The 22,665-nt window shown below is 42.6% G+C and overlaps 1 protein-coding gene across 8 annotated transcripts in view; it reads right to left on the bottom strand.

Moving 5' to 3' along the window:
• Window positions 1–22,665, bottom strand: part of RERE (arginine-glutamic acid dipeptide repeats) — a 3,515,893-nt gene that overhangs the window by 894,107 nt on the left and 2,599,121 nt on the right. For 7 of the 8 annotated variants that reach the window (XM_044063104.1, XM_044063103.1, XM_044063106.1 and 4 more), the window contains one exon: window positions 9,554–9,634. In XM_044063104.1, the coding sequence (XP_043919039.1) occupies window positions 9,554–9,634 (81 nt within the window). Of the gene's footprint in view, window positions 1–9,553; window positions 9,635–10,453; window positions 10,558–22,665 lie in introns of those variants that run through there. The other variant, XM_044063110.1, reaches the window with a different exon arrangement.

Here is a 22,665-nt window from a genome sequence, read left to right on the forward strand (position 1 = left end):
ACAACATATGATCCATCGTTGACAATACTAACAGTTCCTGCACTTACTCATTAATGATCTCAAATATTTCTGTCTATTGTTTTATCCTTTTTCCAGACATTTTTTTTATATATTTTCCTCTGCTGTAAGTAATCTGGGATTTATCTGACTTCTCTTTATTCTCATAAGTATAAATTAAATTCCATATATCCCTAATAATCTCACATATTCCATGTGTTTCCTGACTGTAAGGCATCACCAATGCCCGCATCTTATTTAAATTCCCTTCCTTATTGCTGTCATTTACTGAGTGGGATTCAGGGCAAGTACTACTTCCTAATAATGGTGCAAATCTATTTGATTGACACCTTATTATCTCGTTTAACCTTCTCCATTAGCTTTTTTTTTGGTAACTTCCCATCTATGAACATTTTTTTCTAAAATAATTATGAAAAGAAAACATGACCCTCTGTAACCAAATGTGAAAGCCTCACCATCTCTCCCTTCAAAATATCTCTTTTGAAATAATGGGGGACAGCTTTCAAAAGGTAAAAATGAATTACAGTATGCTTTCTTATGATAAAGATTTGAGGCCTATTTTTTCAATTCTCTATTTTTTGCTAGTGTACTGTTTTGTTGCTGGATCTGAGGGTTCTGGTTGTACTAAAAGCTGAATTGCATCTTGTAGATACGGATATTTTTCAGGGCAGTATATTAGTCTGTGAGTCATGATTAGTTAAGGTAGTACGAAGTTCAAGACACTGCAGCATACTTGGCAGTTCTATTGTAGGCAATTTCTTGTCTGCTTTTTAGCGTGCAATTCAGATTAGTAAAAAAAAACAGGTGTTGTATAAAGTAGGAATGGGGATAGATATGTTTTTACTAGGGATGAAAGAAGCTATGTTTTTGCTATCAATCTTCTAGAGTGGTCAGTAAGAAATTTTTTTTCACCCTATAGAGGGAGTCTAGTTCCCATTTTTTTGATGACTTGGAGGAGAAAATGACCACATTTGAGATGATCATCGATTAATATTCAGAAGAGGGTGGTTTAAGAAAACACCTTCTATTTTTTGTTATTAGGTGATGAAAGGTTAAACAAACGTTTTTGTTCTATGTAATTTTTAGGAGTGGCTAGTATTAGCTTTGTCAGTTTTCTTGCCCTAACCTGTCAGGAGCCCCCAAAGTAGGAGGCCAGGTTATGGTGGAAGAACTGTAACAAAAAGAAGGGGGATGGAGAGAGGGAAACCAGAACTGCAACAGTGAAGACACTCGAACATCTACATTTATGGTAAGTGTACACAACTGTACTATGTTCTTCGTGTTTCACTATTGCAGTCATCACATTTGGGTAGATTCCCAAAATATGGGGAAATGGGGGGAGGCAGTCAAGGAAACTAGGGGCTGGCTAGGATGCCCTACAGGACTGCAGAGGCAAACCTTGCCCTGAATTTGGAGAAGAGAGGCAGGTGGAAATGTTTGGTAAAAGTTTGAACAGATGTCCAGGTGGCAGCCTCCAGGGTGTCCCTGGTAGGGACTCCTCTGAGGAAAACTGCAGAGGTGGGGGCTGCTCTGGTGGAGTGTGTCCTGACCCCCTTGGGGGAGGCTTGCCCTGCTGTTTGTAGCAGAAATGGATGCAGTGTGCTATCCATTTGGAAATGGTTTGCTGGAGATGGCTTTGCCTTCTTTCTCTGAAGCAAAGCTAACCAGCAATTGATCAGACTTCCTGAAGGGTTTAGTCCTGTACAGATAGTATCTGAGCTGTCTGTACACATCTAAAGAGTGCAGAATCCTTTCCCCCTTGTTTTGGGGCATTAGGAAAGAAGGTGGGCAAATGAATGGATTGGTTGAGAGCCACAGTGGACACAAACTTGGGCATGAATGATGGATTAGTTCTGAGGGACACCCTGTCTGGATGGAAGATGAAGTGTTCCACAGCCATAAGTGCTTGCAGCTCAGAGACCCTTCTGGCTAAAGTGATGGCCAGGAGGAAGTCTGTTTTCCAGCAGCTCTGCAGAAGAAGCTGGTTCGAAAAGAGGCAGGGGTGAGCTTTTCCAAGACAAAGTTAAGGTCCCAAGCTGGTGTTTGTACCCTTCGGGGGGGGGGGGGGGCTCAAGTTGCTAGCCCCTCTGAGGAACTGTTTAATCAGAGGGTGTGAGAAAAGAGGCAGCTCAGTGGGAAAATGAGCAGAAACAACAGAGGCATGAATTTTCATAGAGGAGAAAGATAGACCACTGTGTAGTAGGTCAGCTAAATAATCCAGGATGAGCGGGATGGATGGCTGTGCCGTACTGGCCCCCTTAGTCTGGATCCAGGTGTAGAATATTTTCCATTTATCTGCACAACACTTTCTGGTGATAGGGCATCTGGCCTCTCGTACAACATCCAGAACCTGTTTATGGAGGATGGCAGATTGGTCAGGGGTTAGGGAACAAGCCAAGCTGCCAAACTGAGTGTCTGCAATTGTGGGTGCTTGAATTCCCCTTCCCCCTGGGTTAGGAGGTTTGGAATCTGAAGAAGATTCAATGGAGGCAGCGGGGAAAGGCTGCGCAGCAAGGGGTACCAGTGCTGTCTGGGCCAGTCTGGAGCTACGAGAATGGTCCTTGGTTTTTCCTCCCTTATTATGAGCAGTACCCTGGGGATGAGAGGTAGTGGAGGAAAGGCATAGACTGTGAGGTTTACCCAGGGGAAGAACAGGTCACCCACTTTCCAAGCCATGCAGTGATGCTCCCTGGTGCAGAATTTGCTGAGCTGATGGTTGGTGTGGGAGGCAAAGAGGTTGACCTCCGAGGTTCCCCATTTCTGAGTTATTAGGAAGAAGGTGCTTCTGTTGAGCCACTTGTGTGGGTCCAAAAGCTTTCTGCTCAAATGGTCTGCCAGGGAGTTGAGCGAGCCTGGTAGGTATTGTGCTAGCAGGTATATTTGCATGGATGAGGCTGTGAGCCAAAGGTTCATGGCCAGCCTGCACAGTGGGTAAGAGTGAATCCTTCCCTGCTTGTTCATGTACCACATCACGGTGGTGTCGTCCATTTTGATCAGGAGAACCCATGGGGAGAGAAGGGGCTTGAAAGCTATCAAGACCTGCTGCACAGCCATCATCTTTTAGATTGATGTGCAGGGGGATTTGCTGTGGGTTCCATTAGCCCTGTTTGCACCTGGCGTCCAGGTGTGCATCACAAGCATAGTCTGATGCATCTGTGGTGAGGGTCTGGGTGGCGGGGTGTGGGGAGAAGAGCAGTCCCTTGTGGGAACAGGCTGTCTCCCACCAAAGAAATTCACTTTTCAGGCAAGGAACAACAGGCAGAAAAGTTTCAAGATCTTGAGAGTGTTGACAACAAAGGCTCTTTAGGTATCAATGAAGTTTCCTACTATACGGCCTGACATATGGAATGAGGAGTATGCAAGATGCCATGAACCCCAAGGGCTTGCAGGATTTTCCTTGCAGAAAGCTGGGGCCTGGTGGCCAGTTGGGAAAAGTAAGCTGACTGGAAAATTTGTTTCTCTGGTGTAAGGCATGCCAACTGGGATGCTGTGTCCAGACTTGCTCCCAGGAAGTATCCTTTGGGTGGGTACCTGTTTGGATTTCTTTTCATTGACTGCGTACCCTAGGGAAGTTAGTAGGTTATTTACAAAGGCCATGTCTTTGAGTAGCTTTTCTTGGCTGTATGCCTGCATGAGGCAGTCGTCTAAGTAGGGGTACATTTGAATATTTCTGTGTCTGCTGAAGGCAATGGCCGGAGCCAGGCATTTTGTGAAAACTCTGGGAGCAGTAGATAAGCCAAAGGGTAGCGCAGAGATCTGAAAGTGTTGAGTTCCTACCCTGAAGCGGACATATTTTCTGCAGGACTCCCTGATAGGAATGTGGAGGTAGGCCTCTTTTAGGTCCAGCATGGCTAGCAACGTGTCCTTGGAAAGCATGGGTAGCAACTGCTGGAGGGTGAGCATTTTGAATTTTGGGATCACCAGGAAGGTGTTTAGAATGGATAGATGGAGGATGGGGCACCAGGAAAAAGTAGGGAGCAGAAGCCTTGGCCTATCTGCTGAGCAGGAACATTCTCTAATGCTCCCAAGGAGAGCAAGGATTTGCGTTTGAGCTTCTGCCCACTGATTTGGCGGTAGATCTGGAAACCCTTTTGTGGATGGAAGGGTGTGGAAGGAGAATTTGTACCCCTGAGACACAATGTTCAGAATCTACTGGTCCTTGGTAATGGAGGCCCAGGTGCTTGAGTAAAAGGAGAGTTTTCCTCCTAGGGTTATGTGAAGGTGGGCTGAGGCTAGGTCTGGAGGAAGCGAGTCATTGTAAGTTCTTACCATAAGGTGGTGGCTTAGAACTCCCTGGTTTTGAAGTGGAGGTAGTCCACTGTTTAGATCTCTGCAACCCCTGGGGCTGCTGTCTGGGGGGAGTCTGTTTCCACAGGGCCTAGAGGCTGGCCCTGTTTACTTGGAGCAGGAAAGGACCAGTGCTTGGAAGGAAAATGCCAGCTGAACCTAGGGGGCTTGACCTGTAAGAAATCTTTAACCGTCTGCATAGATTTTGCTTTTTCTTCCATCTTTAAGACGACTTCTGCTTTAATGCCAAATAGCTTATCTTTGCCCAAAGGTGCATCCAACAATTTTGATTTGACATGGTCTGGCAGGGGTTGTTCCTTAAGCCATGCATGCCTTCTAATGACAGATTCAGTGACTGCTGCCCTGCAAGAAGCTTCTAGGGTGTCAAAACCACAGTGCAAAGTGTGTTTAGTTACTTGACTTACAGAATGCATTAAATCTTGTAAATCTTTAGATTCTGCCCATGCAAGAAAGGATATTTTTTCTTTAAGAAGCTCCAAGGTATGTTGCTGATATTTAAGCATATAGAACTGACAATTTAGTGCCCTAATAGCAAAAGTAGCTGAGGTGTATACTTTCTTACCCCATCTGTCCAGTGCTCGGGAATCCCTGTCTGAGGGGTGGGATTCTTAGCAGAGGTTGCTTTAATCCCTTTTGGCCCTTGATAAATGACCTCAAGGTCACCTGTAGGATTTTTAAACAGATATTTGTGTGAGTCAGGGACTCTGTAGTACCTGTCTCATTTTCTGGGAGCAGGAGGGAGGGCGTCTGGGGTCAAGCTGGATTCAAGGAAAACATAATCCACCACATCTAGGTCTGGGGGGATGGCTAAGTGTCTGTGTTGTGGAAGATCCAGGAACTCTCAGAGTCTCTTTTTAGACTGAGGGTAGTCTTGATTCTCCCATTGGAAATGCTCCCTTAAGATATGCAGGGTTTCCCCAAAGGAAAAATCCTCTGGGGGAGAGGCTGAAGGAATGAATTCCTCTGCATCAGAATCCTCATATGTGGAGAGGGGCATGTCTTCATAGTCAGATGCATCTGATTCACCTGACTCTTGTTCAGACACAACTACTGGAGACAGATCTCTTTTCCTTTTTGAGGGAGGCGCTTGGCTTCCCCTAATGAGCATAAGGTATTCTGCCATTTTAAGCATTTGAGACAGGCAGTTGGTTTCTTCAGTGTGGTTCAACCCTAACGTTTAAGGAACTCGGCTGTTTTCGAAAGAACAGTAGTCGCAAAAGAAGGCGTTGGTTTATGTCAGGATTCGGTGTTACGAAGGACTTCCTCAGAAGCCAGTGCCTGTACAGCGGCTCCGGATCCATCCAAGGTACAGACAACTGCAGGATCCTTAGACAGAGAGTTCTGGGGTATACCGGACTCTGAAAGGGTCTCGGGTCTGCGAATTAACTGAAGCGGGCATCAGGGGTTGCGAAAGCGCCTCACTGAGTTCCGGAGGACTGATGACCAGCTTAACAGAAGCGTCGGAAGGTTTGGTCCTGTGCGGTCTTGTCTCTGTCTTTATCTTTACGTTTTTTTTCCAGATGATCTGCTGTTGGATGGCTTACCGAAGCCATATCGGAATTTGAGGACTGTAAATTGAAATATCTGGCTACAATAAGGGCCCGATGACTGATAGTTCTGACATTAAAGCACAGAAGTGACAAGGGACGTCGTGGTCTGGGCCTAGACAAGCGACGCAGTAAGAGTGGAAGTTTCAATGTGGTACTTGCTTTCCACAGGAGAGACAATTAACTTTTTCTGACATCGGTCAGTGCAAGAAAAAAGGATCCCCAATGGGGCACTTGGCTTTCGAAGACTTATTTATTTATTTTTTATTTATCATTTGTAGATCAGGAAAGTCCGACTAGGTTCCACGGAGCCTGTTTTCAGTGGAGGCCCGGGGAGAAATGCTCCAGATGCAGGTCTTTGGAATGTGGGAGGAAACCGGAGTACCCGGAGGAAACCCACGCGAACACAGGGAGAACAGGCAAACTCCACACAGAAGGCACCCCAGCCAAGAATCGAACCAGAGAACCTCTTGCTGTGAGGCGACAACTTTAACCGCTGCACCACTGTGCACTTCAACTTCAATTCAGAAACGAAAACTCAGGTAGCGGCCGACCGGCACTCATGCGAACTGCTTCTGCTTCAGGCTCCATGGCAAGAAAGACTGATGTAATGGCGTCGGCTGCTTTCATTTATACCACTGACGACTTGATGTCAGTCCTCAAGTGACTGCAACCGACGCAGAAATACTAAGTCTCTGGTATTCAGGCCGGCTGAGGGCTACCCTGGCAGGGATAACCCAAACGTGATGACTGCAAAAGTGAAACAGGAAGAACATCTGCATTGTCAGTGATTTTTGGCTTTAGCCAGGTTTCTGTTGTGACAACTATGTCAGGGTCTTAAAATGACAGACATGCATGGAGGTCTTGTGTTAAGTTTAAGTTCAGCAGTAGGAGGTTTTGACCCATTAGATTTGGGGAGACAGATGTAGGAGTTCAAGATACAGTAGTTTGCATATTGGTGGTGGGTCCTGGACTGGGGTAAATGTCATTGCTTAACAGCTTGGTGGTTTTGCTTTGATGTGAAGAGTAGTAGTAGTTGGGTTTTGTTTGTGTGTTGTGGACATTAAAGGTGAAATAACATATTTGTTTTTATATGACTGAAGACATGTAAATTTAGCTGTGTGTGTGTGTGTGTGTGTGTTTAGTTTAGCAGATATAGAATAGAAATGAGAAGTGGCAAACGCTTTTTGGAACTGCAGGTTAGTGGGAGAGTAGTTATGTGGCTGTATGTGGCTTTGAAAGTTTGTGATGTGAGCAAGAGCAATGAGGAAAATGATGGTGGGTACATGTGAATAAAGCATTCTGAATGAGAAAGCAGCAGTTGCTGGATCTTTCTAGTAGTGCATTTATGAGCTATGAGGTAGGTTTGTGCGGACAGGCTTACTTGGTAAGTAGTGGTTTGGGGGTAGGGTGGAGGAGGAGGAGGACTTATATAAATAAATATTCTATTTCTCTCCCACCTCCAAAAACATATCAGTTGTTTGTAAATTCTCTATATGATATAAATCTACCCTTGCTTTGTGGCCAGTGTCATGGCTGAGAAGTTGAAGTACGAGTTCCCTGTATGATCAATGTCTAATTAGCTGACCTGGTGCTGAGAGACCGTGCTGGTGGCAGGCTTAAGACTGCAGCTCATGCACCCAGGATGAGCCCACCAACCACTGCAAATGCACTTCAGAACGAACTGTAGCTGTGCAAACGTACGCATCTTCACAATGTGCAGTCTGCACAGTGTTCATGGGGGAAAAAAAAGGGACGGGAGGTTAGTAGTTAGAACATATAAAAAAAATCTCCTAACCCCTGCTGGCTGATTGTCTTTCTCTCCTAATGTCCTAGGATGTGAATAAGCATACCTCTCAACTGTCCCTAATTTTGTAGGATGTCACTGATTTTGCTTCATATTACTGTCTAGTCCCTCAATTTTTGACTGCCCGGCAAATCCCTGACGATTATAGTTATTCAACTATGTCAGTTATTAGAGCTTCATAGTTCTTCATGTTCAAAAACACAAGGCGAGTTGAAATCTGGCATTCTATCAACTTTTTTAACAGAGTTAAATTGATATTTAAAATTCTCCCTGATTTGTGATCTTTGTCTCTCTATTATTTTTCTGAGCAAAGATGATCGATATGGGTAGAAACTTGAAAGCTTGTGTGCGCGTGTTTTGGGGGGGGGGGGGGTGTGTGTAAAAAAAACTGACCTCACATGCAAGAGTAACGAAATGTAACAAATACTGTTTACTTAGAGGTAATTGCTACTACAGCATAACAGAACCTCTCGGCTATATTCCACATTACAAAGGTTATAATCTCTTGTTTATTCATGGGTCTTTCCTTATGGTGCCTGGACTACGGCTTTTTGTAACTCTCAGAATATACACAGCTCTTTCTCAATGTATGATGTACAAAAGTGGTTCTTCTGGCCTTTGCATGTTGTCAGGCACAAAAGCTGCAAAAAAATTTCTGTACAGTAACTCCACCCAAATGAGCAGTATTGTAAAACAACATGCAACGTTATTTTTTAGGCAATGTTGTAAAGCTGCACTGCCAACAATCAAAAAGAAATGCACTCGCACACAACCCTGTGGAATGTCAACTACATAAAGTTCCAGCAGCTTTAGCATTCAAGATGGTACTGGAGACCTGTATCTAGTTTATTTACACTGTCCAATATAAACTGAACCAGACGATAAATAAGGTACAGTTTGAGAAAATGAACACATTATACACTTACATTTCTTAAAAAGCCTACATTTATAAGATTTACATTAGGAAGCTTGACACTCGGTCATAAATACTCAGTGGCCTAGATTCCACTGCTGAAACATTTCTGCACAAGGTATGTGACACTTTCTGATAGAAAAACGTACCTTTCACTTAAAAAGACTGAAGTACTTTAACTATACTAATGCACGTGTCTTAAAGTTAATGTATTTCACTGATGAAGCGTAAAAGAGGAGGAGAAGAGAGGGACTAACCAGGCCACGTGTCTTTCCTCAACATACTACAGCTACTGCATATCTTAAAAATTATTTTATTATCTGTAGTCTTTTTAATAAAAACTTCCACATCACTGCCACAGTCTACTACCAATAAAAAAAAATTCTAATTTCAACTCTCTATGCATGCAAATGCACTGCCTGTAGGTATGCCAGCAGATAAAGACCTATCCTGATCAAATCAACTGACAAGTGGCAGTATTCACTCAAAACTACTTAATGTATTTGCCTTACCCCCCCCCCCCATCAGTAATGGTGTCATTTTGCAAGCCAAATGTCATCTTTGCTTTAGCAGTTCCTTCAAATACTACTGCTGTTCCAATATTCCCTCTCCTCCAGGGTAGCCATGACTTTTTTTTATGCTTACTTAAATGGCACCTGCAATATGGAAAATGAAGCGTCTACAGACCCTGGATAAGCACTACTAATGGGAAAGTGAAACATCGTCCAAGTGTATCATCATATTAAAATCAAATATTTAAAAGTTCTGACATCAAACGGTTAATGACAAGTTTAACCAAAAACACAAATACAGTGTTCCAAAGCTGATATAACACATGAAAAGCTCCAGGGAATTATTTTATTTCACAAGCTAAACTAATGCTTGAGATATGAAGTAGAACAGAGGTGAATTGCTGATTTAACTTTAAATGGATCATGAATAAAAACAGACCGTACTTACAGTCTCTTTATTAGGAAGCAGCTCTTTTCGGATTCTAAAGAAGTTCTTTCCGTACTGCCGAAGACCCTTAATGAATCTTTTCTGCAGTAAAAAAACACATAGGAAGTTGTTCATTAGCTAAATGAAGCTCTTTAAATCAAATCAAATATTCACATAAAATGTTTTTGTCATTTGCCAGCCAGTGAAATATTAAAGCAAACGTGAAAAAAAATCAACTTCTGCTTGTATACGAGGTACATTAACATGTCCTAGACATCTACAGTTAAGCTGACGTGAAATACTACTGTTTCAATATTAATAAAAGCTACAAACGAACTAAAAAAAAATTAACTTTTTTACGCCTGAGTCATCAAGTGGTAACCTGCAGATCCTGGTTTAATGTAACAACCGAAAAGCAAACGCACAATTCACTCCTAGGTGTTAGAATTAGCTGTAAATAAGTACTTATATGAAATGAGAACTAATTATGATAAAAGTTGGCTGAGTAGCAACAGCTTTCAACTACTTATTACAAATCTCGCAATGTTTCAGTAAATCCACATTAAGCTTTAAATCCAACACAAATCATATGAGCACGAAAAAAGATCTTCCTTTTTTTGCAGTGTCGTTTAAAATGAAACATCAGTTCAAAAGCGTTTTTTTTTTTCCTCCCTCAGTGTTCTGACTGTCTTGATTCGGAGATCTAGAATCCAAGGCATACACGAAAAAGGGGAGAAAGCATTTGTCCGTTAAAGACCACCAATTACAGGGGACAATAAAAACACAAAGGCAGAAAACAGTTACATATCACAATCACCGCTGACCCACATCATTTTACTTTTCCCTTCAGGGGGCTCTACTCATTTCCAGTGATCCCCGTAAAAAGCTTTATTTCCCAAAGAGAGACAAAGACACACAGACCTTATTCCATGCAGCCACAGGTAAATAAATATCAAGGTGCCATCCACAAAGTCTCATAAGGTGGGCTGTTTATACAAGCAAGAAAAGCTCTTGTCACTCTGTTCTTGCACTACAAAGGGGAAAGCTTAACATGTGATCTTTCCGCAAGACAGCCTCTAGTAAGACATAAAACCTGGCATGGATCACTGCTTGCTATAACAGATCAGGAAAACTGAGCAGTACTGCATTCCAGCTGCTCAGCATGTCTGACACTTGCATTAACTGCTTTTCTCATTAAAGCTTGATTTACTCAGAACGGTAGGGTGCCAATAAAGCAACAAATCTGAGGATCATGAAGCAGCGCAGCACAAGAATGACACAATGATAAGTCAGAGACTGTGGACATACTGGACTTAATAGTCTCACAATACAAACTGCATTAACAAGCAAAAGAAAGAGCCTGCAAGAAATGTCATCACAAATTTATAAAAATCATGACAAAATTTATTTTTTTCATTTCTCGGTTTGATATCCTTAGTCCTATACATATGATCAAACTAGTTCTAACATCTAAATAGTGAAAGTACACATCAGAAGAGCCAACACTCTCACTAAAACATGTTTTATGAAAAGTGCAACAGAATTTACATTTTACTAAATATTGCGTAATCACAACTGCTGCACAAACAGATCAAACATGCTGTGAAGGAATTGTGTTTAGATTCCACAAAATAATTAAGCAAGTAGACATTAACATACTGGCATAAAACACCCATACAAACACATACATTCAAATTCATTCACTCTGCAATTACCCACTTAAACTAGTTCAGGGCTACAGGGAAACCAGAACCTATCTTGACACTCACATCTGCAAATGTAATTTTACTGTTAACCAGATAACAGACTAACAGGCCAAAACTGCGCATGTTCACAAGAGACCCAGGAAGCAGTGCTCTTGTTAAGTAACTTGCTGAAGTGTACAGTATGAATTTGGGGTACTTTTCTGTTATCGGGGCAACACATGTAAGGTGAGTGGATGGACAGACCTAACCTTGAAATTGCAAGGTGGACCACTTGCTGGTACTGACTAATATAAAAAGGGTTTGTCAAGGTAGCAGATTTATAAAAAGGACAGCCTTTGTCATATAAAGCCCTTTCCTCCTACCCCTTTCTGTTTTTCTTCACCAATAATTTCTGGGATTTTCACCTTTTTTTTTTTTCTTACCAAGGCTCACTTCTTGGTTTTCTAGGCACCGTACCACTGTAGAAAGAACCCCTGTTAATTTATAAATACGGTGTGAATAAGCGACGTTATTTTGTGAAAGAAAAAGGAAGTGCTCCTCTTTCCGGCCATCAGCTGATTTGTAAGGGAATAAACTCCCAGCAGTTTAGTAAGCCTCCCAGCATTACAAATGTTAGCATGCTGAGCATTACAAATCAGCTGAGGGTCGGAAAGAAGAGCACTTACTTCCCCACAAAATCACATCGGTCATTCACACGCTATTTTGGAATAAACGGGATTTTTGTATAACTGTATAAGAGACAGTGACTTGGCCGCAAAGCAGTAACAGTCCCACAACAAATCCATGCTGAAAAACACAAAACCCTCGGAAGTTAAGCAGCTGTGAGTTGCAAGGAAACATCAGTACTACTGTGACAACAAAGGCAAAACTCAAAGCAGAAACGAACAATCAAGTGAGCACTGCTAATTTGCAGAAATGAATAGTATTGTGAGGAAGAACAGAAAATTAAATCCAGAAAAAAAGCGGCGGTGAGTGCACAAAGCGCACATTTGGCTTGTTGCCCCATTAATGGAAAAGTACCGAATTTGGTTATGTTGGAGAACAAAGCAGAATCACAGAATACAGCTTGTTTGGAGTTTGTTGACATAATCCACCCAAGTTATACCGCTAATCACTTTTTTCCCATTCAAAGTAGAACTGTCAAAAATTCTAACTACAGCTTTCATTTTATTTTATTTATTTAATGTCTGTTGACAGGGTTTGTCCTACTAGGTCAGTGTCCTCTTTTCAGGAGACACACAAGGTGGTATACATACTGACTAAATAAATTTGGCCAGGAAACCAGAGAGCTTTTTCTACTATTTCTGACAAATGAGTGTGTTGGGATCTTTTACATCAACCTAAGTTATTGCTAACTCAGGCAGATAGGTCCTCAGTTTAGCGTCTCATCTAAAGGACAGCACACTCAGGAGTAGAGCAATCCCACTAGCGGCAATGTAGTGTCACAATATTGGAAAACGAATCCAAGTACCTGCTTATCACCAGTGGTGTGTGCACTGTATGACGTGCCACTGTGACTACATACATATCAGCAGTGCATTAGCAGAAGGACTGTGAAGGTGAACAAGCCATTTTACTAATGGTTGCTGCCAAACGTTAACATACCTCATTGAAAATCAGCTATGTGTGGATCTGTTCTTAATGGTTAATACACCCACCAAACACCAAGATGAATGGGGCTGTTGCACTGCCTCATATGTGCGGTATAGGCCAAACAGGGTGCATATACATGGAACCTTCATTAAGTGTAATAGTGCAAATGCTTTTACAGGAAGTGGCTGTTACTTCTACTGTAGACTAGTATGAAATTTTAAAACACACTTTTTATCTTAAGTCTAACTTAGTATATATATATATATATATATATATATATATATATATATATGTATATATATATATATATTTACTAAGCTCTCTGGTTTCCTGGCCAGATTTACTTTAGTCAGTATGTATACCACCTTGTGTGTCTCCTGAAAAGAGGACACTGACCTAGTAGGACAAACCCTGTTAACAGACATTAAATAAATAAAAGCTAATAACCTACTTGTACAAATATCAAAATCCAACAACTTAGCTGGTGACACTTTGTTCTCCAATACAGTAGGAGAAGCCTGGAACATCCTCCCAAGCCAGCTAACCTCAATATTCTCTGTCAGCTTATTTAAAAGCAAGCTTAAACCCTACCTCAAATCACACTGGCTATGCCCCTGTGTTAACCCAGACTAAGTACCTAACTATTAACTAGACTCCCACAATTCCTAGCCTTCCATGATCATGATCTTGTGTTGTCTCACTAATTTTTAGTGAGCTTAACCTTCCTTAGGATTTTTTCTCATGTAAATAAGTATATACTGTGGAATGATCAAACACCTTCATATAGTATCACAACCTATGTGTTAAATAACACTAGAAATCCATCCTTGTTTGCTGTTCTTCTATACTCTATCTACTGATCTCTAGTGTTTTTCTTTCTTAGGTTTTTGTGAGACCTTAGTATCTCTTATCATAAATTACTAGGTGTATCTAAATTTTGTAATATGTTATAAAGATTTGTACTACATTTCTAATACAAATGTATTAGTCTTATTCATCTATTCTTAGATAAATTTTTCCTTTTTCCTACTGAAATATAAAATATATAATCTTAGGCTTGTACTATAATTGTTAAAACTTCTTATGTACCAAATTATACTGTTATTGTCTTTGTCTTGACCTTTTATGTTGTTGTAATTTGTGGAGCTTTTCTCCCCGGGCCTCCACTGAAAATGGACATATATCCAGCTGGACTAGCCCGGTCAACAAATGTAAAATAAATAAAATAAATAAATATATATTTTTAATGGACATATATCCAGCTGGACTAGCCCGGTCAACAAATGTAAAATAAATAAAATAAATAAATATATATTTTTAAAAAAGCTACTTGACTAGAAAGGTTTTTATCTCCCCTCTGGCCTTCCTCCCTTCAGCATGGGCAAACATGTGCCTGGTATCCGAATCTGACCTGTCCACTCTGTGCTCCTGCTAGCTTTTTTTCTCTAAACTACTTAATTTAGGTTTCTGTCAGCAGTATAAAAGCTGACAGTTCTGGGTGTGACCAGGGAGCTTTACAGCAGTCAAACGGCTTGTCAAGAATTAATCTGAAATTTCTGCTGAGGTTAACCTAGTTCTCTCTATTCTCCAATAACTACATGTTAAACCTAAAGTGGATTGAGTGAGGAACATTGTGGTTAACCTGCTTTTACTCATTTTTCAACACCTGCATTATCCTGGGCAGGACTGCACACATACCAGAGCTTATACAGCATTCAGTAGGCATAAGGCAAAGAAGCATCCCTGGAGAGGGCATCAGTACATCACAGCAGTTAACTCATTTGCCCTAAATACATGAAACTTAGAACTGTGTTAAAAAGACTCAGATATACTGTTACTCTCAATAGCCTTTCAACACCTCATATAAATTTTACCTCCACAACATATAAAATCAAACATGTATTGTTTTTTTCCCCTCAGACTACATCCACAATAAGAGTTTTGTTATCCCTCTTTATAATTTACATCCCCCATCTCCTCTCAACCAAACAAATAAATCTAAGATATGTGAAAAAAGCATCTATTCCTTTGGTGGGTCATTCATTTTTTCTTGAGAAAACCCAAACTGTACCATTCACAAGTAACATCAGAATTATTTTATTTTACCCAGTTAATTTTATGATTAAAGTCAAATGAAGACATTTACTTTACAACGTACATACACCAACATGACAGAAGAATCAAATGTGACAGGCAGGGCATGAACTAGTTGCCCATGCAAACTGACTATTATAGGCACGTTCATGGGGAAGCATTAAGGTATGAAAGTGTGCTTTTCTATGCGATAACTGAAAGCTTAGGTGTGTGTCAAGGCACGAAGCCAAATGCAGAGTGTTCTTCAGCACCTAGGCATGCAGTTATCACACAAACAGCCAACACCTTCAAGTATGCATTCATGTGCCTAAAAAGTGAGTACATTTCATGTTTCAGATCTGTATAAAGGTTTCATAGGTTGGTACTAGGCTATCGGCCCTAGGGCCTAAACAAGCCTAGCCATAACAATTCCCTGGCTACTTCTTCCCACAATATTTTCTCCCCTGGACCCCTGTCTAGCAGGGAAATGGTATAATCCACACACTACATGATTCTCACACCCACACATTACTTGCCAGTAGTGAGATTAGAACTCCTGCTTATCTAGTTATTTGTACTACAGTGTTACGCAGTTACCGCACGCACTACAGAGCTTACTTATAATACTTAAGCTATATTACTGTATAAAAAAGGTGCTACCATTTTCTTATGACTAATTAACAGAAACTTGCAAAGCAGATCTTTAAACCTCAAATTCTACACATGGAGTGTTAATCAAGAAATCACTTTGTGAAATAAAAAAAAAATAAGAAATTTCCACACCACTGATTATAAAAACAGTAAAGCTTAACATTTTTTTCCCTTGTAATTTGGTAATGTTTACACTGTGACAGTGTTTATGGATATGGGAGTTTGATTTCATTAGCTGTTATTCAGTACGGTTAAATTCCTCTCAAAACAGCTACAAGATTTTCTGACAATTTATCAGAAAGAATTCCTGCATTAGTGATGTCAGTAAAACTATAACAAGCTCAAAAGCTGTTTCAGAATGTTTTGTCTGACAGCATGTCAGACAGTAAATGTCCAAGGAAAAATATAGGTAAGAAGAATAAATAACTCAAAGCCCTCTTAGGTGTAAAAAAGTTAGGTATGTACTTACCATAATGCCGGATCATTTCTTCCACAGCTATCCAATACAAGTCATGGGTCTTTGGGTCACCTGTTGGAAACAAGCTGACAAAACTAGTGCTCCAGCCTCAAGATCCTTTAATTTTTTTCCCCACCCATAATGCACCTGTCGGTGAAGTTGCCTCACATCAACTGTGGTGCCTAATAAAAGGCTTGTGTGACATGGAACCACTAGAGAGAGGTATAAAGGACCTTCAGAGTTAAGAGTGTGGAAGGAGTATGGTGGGATGGCAGTCACACTGAATGGATATGGATGAAAGGATCCAGCTTTATTGTAAGTAAATAACTACTGCATCATATTCACCCCATCCATCCAATTTAAAACGCAAGTCATAATTCCCAGCTATGATGACTGGAGACCTTCAGTGATAGTGGTTCCAAAGAAAACTGTATATCTTGACATAATGTACAGTCTGCAAATGTTTTGGAAAGGTACACAATGTAGACCAAGTTGTAGCTGCACATATTTCATAAACTGAAGAATTCCTGAAGAAGGCTGCAGAAGTAGCTGTGGACCTTACAGAATAAGCTTCTGGTCTGCAAGGTAGGAGACTGCTTTTGGAAGAATTAAAGTTAATACACTCAAAGCCATCTGGATAAAGTGGTCTTTGAAACTTTGGAACCAAGTGCGTTTGCTGCAAAGGACACAAACCATTGAGAATCTTTCATGAGGTTTTACTTCTGTGGAGATAAAATCTTAGCTGTCCATGACCATCTAATGTACGAAGTATATATCCTACTTTGTTTAAATGATTGGGGAAAAACAATAGCAGGTGAATGGGCTGGTTTAAATTTGTTTCGTATACCACCTTAGGTAGAAAGGAAGGATCTGTGCGTAATGAGAGACTGTCCTCAAGGAACACTAAGTAAGGTACAGAAGAGAAAAGGCATGCAACTCAACTTTTGGCCAAGGTTAATGCTACGAGACAGGAGAAGATGGTGGCTCAAATGGAGGTTTTGTTAAGGCTTCAAGAACAAAACTGAAGTCTCACAGAGGAACCTGTTTTCTGATCGGTGGACAAAGCACAAATATTCCCCTTTAGAAAGGCTTTACAAGGAGCCTGCGAGAAAGCTGAAGAGTGGCAGCCAATACTTGGGTGAAAGTTGGAGACTGCAGCCAATTGCACTTTGACGGTCAAAAACTGGAATGTGAAGAAAACAGTTTTAAGAAGAAAAGTAACCGCTATGGAATAGATGCATTAGAAAAGGTCTATCCTCTGATCAGTTGCCCAAGCTGAAAAGTATTTCCATTTGTTGTGGTATATTTTACAGTTAAGACTGTTTTTTTTTTTTTTAGATGCAGAAAAGAATCTCTACCATACCATGAGACAAGAAAAGGTTTCTGGCCACTACTGGAACTTAAACTAGATGGGCTAACTTCAGGTTAAGCGGCTCTGGGTGAAGTGACCTGTAGGAGTGGGAAAGTAGATCTGTTCTCTCCTTGATGTTTTTTGCAATTGGGGCTACTTTGCCTTCCTCTTTGATGTCCTCATTTTTTCACCTGTCCCAAGGTGTGCATACTACTACCCATCTCAGGCACTTTGTGGCCATCACCTCAAGCTTCATCAGCTGCTCCATCTTCACTACACGTATTTCTGTGACAGGAGCACTGGTCTCATCTCTGCTTTGCACTTGACTTTTCAGCTTCTTTAGCATTCTTCTGTCAAATGCTAACCCAGCTGGGTGAAACATCTCTGTTTCTGGCTTTAACCTCCTCATTCAGACTTTCCTTCTCATACACTATCCCCTTCTCATGTATTTGAGGCTGCTAATTTACTCCACTATTTTTCCTTCTATCTCAATTTTCACCTTCTAAATCCCCCCATTTATGGCCATGACCATGGTCTTTCTCTGCAGTTTTATCCCATGTGCCTTCAGTTTTGCATTCCATGTGACCTATCATTTACTGAAATACTGTCTTTCTGCTTGTAACGTCACAGTGTCTGCATACAGAAGCTTTACTGATATGTCTCCTCTGACCTTTTTGCTAATGTAGTCCATCACCAGTATGACAGTGGCCTTAGAACTGGAGCTGGATGCACACACACTCTCATTGGAACTCCTCTGTGAATTGGAACACTAATCATACTTGTGTCACTGGATCCTTGTACACAACCTGCTCTAAATCCACCAATGTTTATGGAACTTTGAACCAAACCAGGGCTTCCCAAATCAACTTTCTTGGGAAAACGGCATACGACTTCTCCAAGTCTAGGAATGCCCAAGTTGGACTTTTTCCTCATCTCCAACTTCTCTATTCCCTGCCTCATTGCACACATGAGGATGGCTGTACTACATCCTGAACTGAATCTGAACTGCTCATCTCTCTTACTTTCTACTTCTATGCATATTTATCAATCACCCCCTGCAGCACTTCGTGCAGCATGACAGGGATATACTACTACTGTACTACCTACAGTTGTGATGTCTCCAGTGTTCTTATACACTAGCGCTAGGATGCTTATTCTCCAGTCATCTGGGATATACCTTTCTCTCCATACCACTATGAGTACCCCATCAGAAGCTGCTACTTCTTTATGTCACCAACATTCTGATATGTGCTATAACTTCATCTGAACCTACTGCTTTCCCTGACCTTGTTTTCCATAGTGCTTTTCATAAATGAAGGGTAAAGCTTGTCCTGTTTCAGCACGGGCTGTGTATGAGCCACTACAGCTTCTGTGGGGGATTCTTCATTCAGAAGCTGCCTGAAATGCTCCTCCTGACTGCTTCTGATGTCCTCTGGACTGCTGAACAGACTGTTGCTGCCACACTTCTTCAAAATGTATGTTTTAAATTAAAAAAAAAAACTGCTGAGCTGCTACCCCACGAAAAAGTACTACTTCCTGTTATTATATAGGACTGCAATCCTGAAGCACTGAGTGGATTCACTACACACAAATGAAAAAAAATCTTCCCTCTCTGTGTCTAACACTATAATCCGACAGAGCTTACACTGTAGGTTTATGGTGAAATTTGCAAGTAGCACATGTGCAAACAAAGCCATATTGCTGATCACAGATGTTGGATGCAGTTTTCTGCTTTGATGTTAGTACAGTATGCTGCATGGATTTGGACTTGGTACAATACATACACAAGTAGTAACTTTAATGTAGGTTATTACTCAGCAAATGGCCTTAAAAATGCTTACACCAAAATGGTTAAATTTCAGAAAAGTCTAGAGAAATAAGAATCAAGGAACTAGTCAAGGTGTTCTCTGGTTAAGCCAAGAAATAAGCCTGAAACATGATATGCAATGTCAGCAATAGTATATAAAAAGGCAATCACCAAAAAAAGTAATGTTTTTACAAAAAATTACACAGTGACAAGCACAAATTGCACGTACCTCAGGCCCAAAAATAATTTATAAAAATTAAAAAAAGGTACGCAGTAAAGGGGTCTAGATCATGCTGAGAAGCTCAAACAGGAAAACATTTCCACTTACTGGAATAAACCTTCCTGGTAGAAGATTTATGAGCCGCAATCAAAATCCTTTTGACAAGTGAAGATAACCCAAGAGTCCTAACTCACGGGAACTGGAACAGCCAAGTAGTGAGCTTCAGACTGACTCGGCCTGGATGGGGAATTTCTGAGAGATGAGAAATGAGATCTGGAATCAGATCTAATGTCCAGGGCGGACACACGAGACCACAGACAGGGCAACCATACTTGGCGAGCCCAGAATGAGGCAATAAGGATGACAGAGCTCCCCAGCCTGCAAGCTTTCTGAAGAAATTTCGGTATTAGGGGCAGAGGAGGATAAGCATACAGAAGACCGGAGGGCTAAACATGAACAAGAACGTCTCTGGGGAAGCCCCCCCCCCCTGGGGGGGGGGGTTTCAGAGCAAAAATCTTGTTACACTTCTCACTGGAAGGAGAGGAGAAGAGATCGCAGCAAGGCCGAACCTACTTGAGAGAGATCTGTTTCGCTACCGAAGGATTCAGAGACCACTCGTAAGGCATCAGGATAGACCTGTTGAGCCTGTCGGCTAGAATGTTGGGCCTCCCCGCAATGTGCATTACCACCAGAAAACGGCTGGTGGAGAACGCCCACTCCCTCTTATTGCCTTGTGACACAGGGGATAAGACCTGATTCCCCCCTGCTTGCTGATGTACCAGACCACTGATATATTGTCTGTCTGGACAGCAACTGTCCCTATGGGAAGATGGGCAAGGAGAGCTTGCAATGCTAGGAGCACCACCCTCATCTCCAGGAAGTTGATAAGCAATAGAGTCTCGTAGGGGGACCATGTACCTTGGACTGTCTTTCCCAAGCAATAGGGAGGCATTCATGGTCAAAGGGGGATGCAGAAGGAAAGGGTGATCTTGGAGAATATCTGGGGAAAGAATCCACCAGAGAAGAGAGTCCATGCACAGCCGAGATACTCGAACAGTGTGAGACAAAGGAAGATCTAGCATGGACCACTGAACCGCAAGGGTCCAATGAAGTACCCAGATGTGTAACCGGGCCATGGGTAAGAGAATGACTGTGGCCACCAAGAACCCTAATGCCTGTAATACAAATCCGCCATTGGCGATTGAGCTTGAAGGATACAGAGGACATGCAGTTTCAGAGACTGGATTCTCTCGGAGGTTAGAAAGACCTTGGTTTGAATCGTGTCCAACTGAACTCCAATTAAATTTAGCACTTGAACTGGTGCCAGTAATGATTTGTTGAGACTGCTGGGCATGACGCCTGATGGCAACGCCAGTTCCAGCAGCTCTAGTGGCACCCTCGGTAACATGAGAGGGGAGATGCCGAGAGCTGTTAATCGACCTGAGGGTGGCCATTTATGACTAGAAAACTTTCTTGTCCTCCGCTGACATAGACCCAGGGGTAGACTCCACGATCCCCTTGACCAGATCTCACCAAAGCCTAATCACTTGGGCCAAGTAGTTCAGCCCATGCACTGAAAATGTCGCTGAAGCATACACCTGCTTCCCAAAACAGTCCACCGTCCTGGACTTTAGGTCCGGTGGATGAACAGTCGAGCTCTCCTGTGCGAGCTGCTTCTTAGTGGCCGCTGCCACCACCATGGCATCAACAGGGGATACCTTGGTCCAAAATTCCTATCGCAGGGCACACTTAAAATCTTACCCGGGCATTAGGGGATTCGCTCCACCGTGTCTGGCTCTTTCCACACCCGAGATGTAATTAGGTCCATCAGTGGAACTGCGTGAGGGGACACCCGGGAAGTAGAGTCCTGTACCAAATGCCTCCAGGAACACAAATTCATCTGGGTTAGGTTTCTGGGCAGACCACCCCCCTCGGTGTCAATGGATTTCCATGATGTCTCCAAAGGAGACATCCTCAGAGGGTGACCGGTGGGACACTTCCCCTTCCTCTAAATCGGTGTCTCCTTTTACATGTACGTTTGCGAAGCGCCTCTTCAGTGAGGGTCCCGGGGGAGGACTCACCAAAGTCTTGCCGTTCCCAAGCAGGAGCTCCCTGGGACAAAGAGGTGGCAGGCTGTCCCTGAGGTAGCAAGATGGCCAGATCTGCACTAGAAACAGAGGGAGCCAGGGCTGACTCCAAAGCAGAGATCATCATGGGTCTCGATGGGATCGAGAGAACCATCTCCACCACGTCAAAAGCAGAAGGAGAACGGCCCTCCAGAGAAGGGGCTAGACACAGGTCTGCAACCCTCTGAATCAACCGGAGAGCCAGAGCTGAACCTCGAGGTGGCGAGATTCCAAGAGGAAGGCTCTACTCCGAAAAACTCTGAACTGATACCATCCCCTTGGTTCTGGCGCAGAGGGTACAGCTCAGAGAGCTTTATGGATCCGAGCTCCTCAGATCCGACCTACTCAAGGTAATGGCTGGCGTCGAGATACAAGGTAATGGTGGCGCCGACCCTTTGACGCAGAGGCTCCTTGAATCCAAGGGCTCTGAAGCCAGGGGTCGGATCGGAGAAGGAATAATTTGTATGAATGCAGACTGCCTAACCCCTGCTCTGGAGAGAGAGGGGGCAGGCAAGACTCCCATCTGTATCTGGGTGCAGATAAATCTCTGCATCATCCTGTCCACTTCTGCTTCGGAATGGCTGCAGGTGGATCTGGACAAAGAGGCCACCGATACTGGCCTAGAAGTGTGGTGAGGTGAAGCCTGAGCCGGCGAACAGGTCTAAAGCTCCTCCGGCTCTGGGGAGACTCAGTTCTCGAATGCAAGTGGATCTTGGCCAGTGGACCAGCAGAGGACGAGCAATCAGGGGGGCACTTTCTCGGCTTGTCTCTGTCCCTGGACTTCTTGGCGGAGTCCCAGAGGCCAGAGAGGGGGCAGAATTAGAAGCCTGGGTTGAGGAGGTCTGGGCCCCAGTGGTAGGAAGGGAAAGAAGGCCTTTGATAATCAGCTTGTTCCTCCTGTCCATCAATGCACAGGGATTGAACCCCACGCAGATGAAACAGGAAGACTCTAAATGAGCAGCTCCTAGGCACACAACACACAGTGTGGCCATTAGCTGGTGAGAGCTTATGGCCACACTCCGTGCACTTACAGAACCCTGGTTTGGGGGTCTCAGACATGATTGAAAACTGAGAGGCCCAACAAGATCACGCATTCTTGATAGCAAGGCAGAAAGAAGCCCCCCCCCCCGATCTGAATGCACAAGGGGA

Source organism: Protopterus annectens, chromosome 2.part1 (assembly GCF_019279795.1).
Source record: "Protopterus annectens isolate FY-2018-M chromosome 2.part1, PAN1.0, whole genome shotgun sequence".
NCBI classification, from domain to species: domain Eukaryota; kingdom Metazoa; phylum Chordata; order Ceratodontiformes; family Protopteridae; genus Protopterus; species Protopterus annectens.